General features: G+C 40.1%; 1 protein-coding gene across 1 annotated transcript; it reads left to right on the top strand.

Moving 5' to 3' along the window:
• The first annotated feature begins 4107 nt into the window (after positions 1 to 4107).
• On the top strand, positions 4108 to 5309 carry LOC110326002 (beta-defensin 109-like). The gene is made up of 2 exons (XM_021204179.1): positions 4108 to 4212; positions 4974 to 5309. The coding sequence occupies exons 1-2, from the start codon at positions 4155 to 4157 to the stop codon at positions 5177 to 5179; spliced, it is 264 nt and encodes an 87-aa protein (XP_021059838.1). The 5' UTR covers positions 4108 to 4154; the 3' UTR covers positions 5180 to 5309.
• The last annotated feature ends 2920 nt before the right edge of the window (positions 5310 to 8229 follow it).

Below are 8229 nucleotides of genomic sequence, written 5' to 3'. Positions count from 1 at the left end.
ATGTGACTGTAGCCATCAACCTCAGTTCTCTCACTCCAGTATTACGTTCTGCAAATGTCATTCTGTTGTGTCAGGACTGCTTTTCATAAGGTTCTCCAGGCACGAAGTAGCAACCCAGTGGCAAATTCCACAGGCTCCTTTGACTAGAGCTTCAAAATAATGTCTTCACAGAATGATACCTTCTAGCGACTGGCTTATTTTTATTGAGAAAAAAAATTGTTCTATTTTTGTTGTTGTTACTGTTCTTATGGATTGCATTCATATTTAAACCCTTTCGATTGCTAACCAGAGTACCTCTATTCTTGGCAAATTCCGTAGTTTATTACAGGTGTTTAAAGTATTTTAAACAAAACTCTGAATTTCTTTAATTAGCATAAGAGTTGGCTTTAGTCACAGATACAGCTGCCACCCTATGACAAAGAGTACCTTAGAATGACAAGCAACATTAGAGCGGTGAGCAAGTAAGCATCGTGCATTCTTTGTTCTCTGCAGTGATGGCTTCCAAATAGAGCGTCCATTGTACTTACAGAAAGGTGGTATTTGTGCTATTCTTAATGCAGTACTTTAAATCTAGTTTATGTTCTGTCAGCTGGAACTGGAATCTCTTTTGTAACTTTATAGGTTATAAATATATCTGCTTTAAAAAAAAGAAAAAGAAATGGGTCTTCTATTTTAATAACTGTTTTATTTGTCTACATGTCTGCTTTGTTCAGTGTTTTATAAATTTCTTTGCATTGATATCTCATCTCTTTTGTTAGGTTTATTCTTAAGTGCATGGAGGGGGGGGTGGGCAAGGTAAGGCAGGAAGAGTGGCCCTTATTGCTAATTCGATAGTTGCCTTGACTCTTTTCCAGCAAATTCCTATCCAGTGAAAAGCTATTAGATTTGTATCCTGATATTTGCTGAATTGATTATTTCTATTATGTTAGCTTGTTTGTTTGTTGTATGCCTGCACACATGTGTGCATGTACCCACATGTGTGTAGGTTCCAGTGTGCCACAGTGATGTGTGGTGGTCAGAGGGTAACTGGCAGCTGTCTGTTCTTGTTTTCCACCAGGTGTGACCCAGAGACCCAACGTGGGTCGTCGGGTTTGTCAGCAGGACACCTTCACCTGCTGAACCATTTCCTAGGCTCTTTCCCCGAGATTCTGAAGCGAACCATAGCTTTCTCATTTGATATCTTTCTTTCTTATAAATTCAGACAGTCACACATATAAGCCTTCCTCTTAGGACTGTATTCATTGCCCTCATAGGTTTGTGGCATTTGGCGTTTCCATTTCCCTAAGACTCTAAAAACTTAATTTCTTTTATTTTTTTCCCAGTGATACTGTTCAAAGGTGTAATGGTAATCCTCATGTATTAAGAACATTCTATAAATTTCTCTTGCTGTTTATTTTTACTTTAATTGTTTAATTCAGTTATGATCTAATAAAATGCAAGAAATTATGTCCTTTTTTGTATTTGTTCACATCTGACTCATAGTTGAACACATGATCTGTTTTAAAAAAAAAAAACAGTATCATGCACTGCTGAAAAGAATTTATTTTCTGAGACTATTGAATGAAATATTCTGTGGGTGTCTGTTAAGTCCTTTTAATACGGTGTTTAACTTTAGGGTTTCCTTGCTAATTTTTTTGTTTTGATATCCATATATTGATAAAAAGGGGCATTAAAATCACTCACTAGCATTGTATTGAACCTATTTCATTATTTATGCCAAGTATTATATTTCTACAAAATTGTGTACTCTGACATTGTACATACGATGTTATAGATATTAAGTGGGCATACGCACTTCATAACTTCTTGGCCAATTGTCCTACCAATATGTGATGGCTGTCTTTGTCTCTTCAGACTGATTTGACCTGAAGTCTGCTTTATTATTTATGAATATGGTTCCGTCTGCTTGTTTTTGTCTTTTGTTTATCTGGATACAATGTCCCATTCTTTCCACATTCAGTCTCAGAATATCTTGATCAGTCAGGTGAGTTTCTTGCTGGCAGCAAATTGTTGAAAATTTATTTATTTAAGAAGAAAAATAAAGTCAGTCACTTCGCATCTTTCCATTAGAGAACCAAGACCATTTATATTCAAGGTTATTATTTAAAGGTATGTACTAATTTCTGCTTTTTTTTTTCAGTTTTTCTTCTTTTTTCTTAGTTATGATCTTTTTCTTTCATTCATCTTGAAGGTTTGGTGTTTTCCTATAAATGACTACAGTCATTTGTGGCTTCTTCCTAGTTCTCATTGCTTGACTACTCTTCTAGAGATAATTATTCTTTCTTGCATGCTTATGGTGGTGTTTGTATTATTTTTCTTTTACATTTGATTTCTTCCAGTATTATATGTGATGCTAGTTCAGTGGTTATACATTGCTCAGTTTGTGCTTATTTTAGAAAGTCTTACTTCTCGTTCAGCTTTGAGGACAGCTTTGCGGTAGTCTGGTTTGGCAGTCATTTTCTAGCAGTCCCTAAAGCACAGCAACCCAAGCCCTCTTGAGTTTTATAACTCTTGGTGAGAAATCAGATTTTTTATGATTATTTTGTCTTTATCTCTAACTTGGATTTTCTTCTTTACAATTTAAAATTTTCTCCCTTGTCACAAATTTTTGGTATTTTAACTATAATGTGTCGTGATTCTTTTTGTCATGTCTAGTTGGACTCTTAAATGCTTCCAGTTTTGGGTTGTCTACTGAAAAAATACCTTGTTAGCTTTTAAATTTTTGAAGAATTATAAAAAGCTGCTATGAAACCGGGTGGTGGTAGCACACGCCTTTAATCCCAGCACTTGGGAGGCAGAGGCAGGTGGATTTCTGAGTTTGAGGCCAGCCTGGTCTAAAGAGTGAGTTCCGGGACAGCCAGGGCTACACAGAGAAACCCTGTCTGGAAAAACAAAAAAACAAAAAACAAACAAACAAAAGCTGCTATTAATTATAGTTTCTGGGCAGGCTTTATATGAGTATGAAATATTTAGGAAGATTCCAAGGGTAAACATAGTAAAGGTCAATTTTCCTAATCTCCTTTAACTCAATGGTAAAGTTGTATTTGTGTCCTATCAGTAATGAGTGAACATTCCTGTTTCTTCACACCATTTGAATATTCAACAGGGCTAGTGTTACAGGTCTGGGCCATGTTGTCTGTAATGGTATCTTACTTTAATGTGGGTTTTCTTTTCTTTTTAACACATTTACTTACTGCTCACCTCTGGCAAAATGCTTGCTCATTCTTTTGATCTAATTTTGTGTTGCTTGCTTTTTTTTTTTTTTTTTGGTGTGGGGGGGCGGTTCGAGACAGGGTTTCTCTGTGTAGCCCTGGCTGTCCTAGAACTCACTCTATAAACCAAGCTGGCCTTGAACTCAGAAATCAGCCTGTCTCTGCCTCCCAAATGCTGGAATTAAAGGCGTGTGCCACCACTGCCCGGCGTGTTGCTTGCTTTCTTATTGATTTGTGGGCACTGTTTGTATATTTTGGATACCAGAACTTTATTAGATATTTTATAAAGGCTTCCATCACTCCAACTCCATGACTTCTCTTTACATCTTAAGTGTGCCTTGTTTTTGAAGTTTCATCTTTTAAAAAGCCAATGCCAAATCTCAAGAATTGAGCAATATCATCTATCTTAACTTAATTTTTGTGATAGTTATAAGATATGTTCTTAGATACACAGCTCTAAATATGAGTTTCAAGTTGTGCTATAGCACTATTGTTAAGAAAGCTATCTTTTTTCCATTGAGTTATCTTTGGGTTTAGTCAATTTTTGAATAAGTCTAATTCTGGGACTTTTCTCTGCTTGTGATACATTGATTTACTCTTTTGTAATACATCTTAATTATTATAATTTATATTACAGTAAGGTATTGGGTTTTTCGGTTTTATTTGCTTGTTTGTTTTACTTTTGTCTTTCCCTTATCAATTGTATTGGCTCTTTGGGATCTATTTATTGCTCTTTCTTCCATTGCATTATTGCCACCCTTATGTTCACTTGTGTGTCTGAAGATTTCCTGTGGGAGAATAAGCTATTCTCTGTTGGTTAGGCTCTGCTAGCCAAGAACAAACCACAGACCCAGGACCATTATAAAAAGCTCTGGATCCACCGTCCTCCAAGAGTCCAGACTCCAAAGGTCTCTACATCTTCACTTCACAGACCCTTCCACCATGAGATTGTATCTGCTCCTCTCTACTCTATTCTTCCTCTTGGACCTTTTACCCCAAGGTAAGTTGGTGGCTAATTATAGGGGGCATATTCAGTTTAAAAGTCTCTCTGGAAGGTCAGAGATTAATTAATTTCACAGTTTCAGAAACCCAATATCCACAGTTCCACTACTACCTTGGGTGTTTTCTTATTGTCTTCATGACCCCACAAAGCAATCTCTGCTGACCCCCCGATTCCATCCTCCAGGGGATAGCTGATTCAGCACTGTATGACTTTGTTCAAAATGTTTGCCACTTTTTGAATCACCTCATTACTTGAGCTGGATTTTTGTCGTTAGTTGGTTGGTTTGGTTTGGTTTTGGTACTGTTAGACCTCTCTATGGACTGTAACCTCTGTGTAAATAAGGCATCTGGACTGTTCTATTATTACGAAGAGAAAAGTTTTGTGAGTGAATCCGTGAGAAGTTTGACATTTTGTATAAAGGAGAGAGGAAATGAAGAAATCAGCATATTTAGGACATCTATTTTGTCTTGTTTCAGTCTCATATTTAACACAGTAGCTTATCTAGACTTTTCATGTGTTTATAAGAAAACTAGAAAGCAAGCTGTGAATAAGTATGAATAAGCTTTGGGAAAGGGAAGAGGGGAGAGGGGGGTGACTGTGGGGTCGTCTTGCAGGAGCTACTAAGGCAATCTTTGGTCTGGCTCCTTTTCCTCACAGAGAGACACTCCACCCAGAATCGTTCTGTCCTCGTGTGTAAGGATGCCCACGACTTGACACTCACACCCTGACCTATCACTTCCCTGGTTTCTCTTCTGCAGTTAGAAGTGGCTTAGGTGCGTCCGAGACACTCTGTGTCAGTTTGCAGGGCGTTTGCAGAAGAGACATTTGCAAACTGATAGAAGACGAGATCGGTGCTTGCCGGAGAAGATGGAAATGTTGCAGGCTGTGGTGGATTCTCATACCTATTCCAACCCCGGTTATCTTCTCAGACTATCAAGAACCCCTCAAGTCTAAGATGAAGTAAGGCCATAGTAAACACAGAAAGGACAGCTCACACAGCCGGCGAAAGCAGTGGAACCTTCACACCGAACTCTCCTAGCTCTTTAATCAGCTTCTATCCAGTTTGCCAATAAACAAAAATACTGACTTCAAATATGCCCAGATACCATTGCTTTATGACATTTCAAAATTAAATAAAAAATTTAAATATAAGAAATTATTTTTGAGCTAGAAAAAAAAAACCCACTGCTGCTCTTCCAGAGGACCCGAGTTTGGTTCCCTGCGCCCCCATGTTCTCTTACAGCCATCTCTACCTCCACTTCCAGGGGACCCAACACCCTCTTCTGACTCCACAGAACTGGACATGCACTTGGTAAACATATGTCCATGAAGCTAAACACAAATACCTATAAAATAAAAATAAAAATCATTTAAAACATGATGTTTCCAGGCCGGGCAGTTGTGGCACATGTCTTTAATCCCAGCACTTGGGTGGCAGAAGAAGGTGGATTTCTGAGTTTGGGGCCACCTTGGACTACAGAGTGACTTCCAGGACAGCCAGGGCCACATGGAGAAACCCTGTCTCAAAAAAAAAAAAAAACCAATACACATTAAAAACTATAATAGAAACTCAACAGATTCACAACTGGCAACAATGAAGAAAAAAATTATAAAATAGGCAAATACTCATAGACAGAGCCAATAAATTAAAAGACAGGACACCGAGAGTTTGCAGATCATGTAAGGGTAGAGAGAATAATCCTGGGAGACGGGGTAGAGGAAAGAACTGGAGTAAGGTTAGAGCTTTAAGTTCATGAGAATTAATCAGAAACATATGAAAGCAAAGAAAGGAAGTAGGGGTGACAGGAAGGAGGGAGAGCCTCTGAAAGCTAATGGAAGAGGCTGAAAATCTTACAGCTTCCTTTGTGGGGGGGTGAGACAAGTTTCTCTGACAAATTTCTCTGTGTATCTTGGGCTGTCTGAAACTCAGTCTGTGCACCAGGATGGCCTCAAACTCACAGAGATCCACTTGCTTTTGCCTCCCAAGTGCTGGGATTGAAAGTCTGCACCAGCACTGTCTGGTACAGCTTCATTAATCAATTCAAAAGGGAAGTTCTTAGCTGTCTTAGGGTTTCTATTGCTGTGACCAAACAGCAAAACCAAAAGGCACATTGTGGAGGAAAGGGTCTATTTGGCTTACATTTCCATAGCATTGTTCATCATTGAAGGAAGTCAATACAGGAACTCAAACAGGGCAGGAGCCTAGAGGCAGGAGCTAATGCAGAGGCCATGGAAGGGTGCTGCTTACTGGCTTGCTCATCATGGTTTGTTCAGCCTGCTTTCTTGTAGAACACAGGACCACAGCCTAGGGATGGCACCATCCACAATGGGCTGGGCCCTCCTGCATTGGTGCTGGGAACTGAACTCAGGACTTCTGGAGCAGCCAGGGCTCTTAACCGCTGAGCCACCTCTCCTGCCCAGCAGAAGGGCATCTGTGAAGGACTACATATGCCACTTCATCTAGCTGTGGGTAGTCAGCTAGCGCTAGAATACTAGGCATGAATCTGTGCTAGGAACTGAACCTGGGACTGCTGTAAGACAACCAGTGAGCTTAACTGCTGAGCAGTCTCTCTAGGCCCCTGTATTTATTTATGTATTTGTATGTTTGCTTATTTGTGTGTTGGCATTGCTTGCTTTTACATCTGTGCATCCTGTGTAGCCAGTGCTTGCAGAACCCAGAAGAGGGAGTTTGATCGCTCCCCTGGAATTGGAGTTACATACAGAAGATTGGGAAGTACAGTGTGGGTACTGAAAAATTAAACTTAGGTCCTTCGGAAGAGCAGCCCGTGCTCTTAAGCTCTGAGCGGTCCCTCCACGGCATCTCCACACTCTCTTCTTCCCTCTTTTACACCCACATTTTCCCCACATCTGCTTCACAGCATCATGCCTGTATCCTGCTTTTCCAAGACTGACATTCTCTAAAGTAAAACTACTCTTGGATTCTCTTACTCTCCTTACACATTATTAATAACAGGTAAGCTTTTCACTCACTGAAATTCAAGTCTCAGAAACATACCTATTTAAATAAAATCTATGAGGCCAGTGTTACTACAACCTTGATTACTATTCAATGTCAATTTGCATTAGAGACAAAATGAAAGACTGAAAAAGTATCAAGTAACAGAATTTATTTGGTTAAAAGAATTGCATCTCAAGTACAGTGAATCAAAAAGTCCCTACAATGTGTGCTATACAGAAAACCCAAGAGAAATTTTTTTACAGGAAATACCTATAAAAGTGTTTTTGCTGTGGGCAGTGAGTTATTGTCTACCTTGCTCAAAGCCAATGAGTTCCAGCAGAGGGCGCTGCAGGCTTCTCCCAAGAATCCAGGAACTTTCTGGGGTTCAACTTTTATTAGGACCCTAGGCAGTTTCTTCCACATCCAAATTGTCTGTTCTCAGGGTCTCAGCTGGGGGCCCTGCAGGGGGGGTGGGAGCAGGCAGGGTGGAGGTGGCAGACAAGGACACAGCGGATGGAGACCTCCTGAAGGGTGAGACATTTTGTTCTGCCTGGTGGGCAAATCCATTTCTTCTCGGGGCATCTTCAGATTTCACTGTGTGTCTAGAGTACCTGGGGTCAGCGAGTAGACTGAATGTTGGTAAACAGCTAGAAGTCTCTGCCCTTGCTCACTCTCCTTGCTTAACTCTTTGTTTCCCCACCCAGAGCAGACAGGAGCCTGGCAATATTGCGACAGGGGGCAATTGTTCTTGTCAGGACAGTTCTTCTAGTTCACTCTGAACCGGAAATTGTGTCTGAACTGGTGAATTGCAACTGGTAGAGTGGGTTCAATTATCCTGAGGTCCAGCGCAGGCTTTGGGCAACTGAGTTTCTGGAGAGCTTTCCACTGGTTAGGGGATTTCTTTTGGCTGCTGTATTCTCTTGAACATCTTCAGTTTCCACGCAGGATCCTGCTGAGCACGCTCTGCCAGACTTTCCAAACTTGGTAAAAGCCCTGTTTGCTTTGCCTATGGGACATGGAGACTGTCTTTTTTTTTTTTTTTTTTTTTGGTTTTT

Source organism: Mus pahari, chromosome 8 (genome assembly GCF_900095145.1).
Source record: "Mus pahari chromosome 8, PAHARI_EIJ_v1.1, whole genome shotgun sequence".
Lineage (NCBI taxonomy): Eukaryota > Metazoa > Chordata > Mammalia > Rodentia > Muridae > Mus > Mus pahari.
This window is presented reverse-complemented; position numbering and strand designations above follow the sequence as displayed.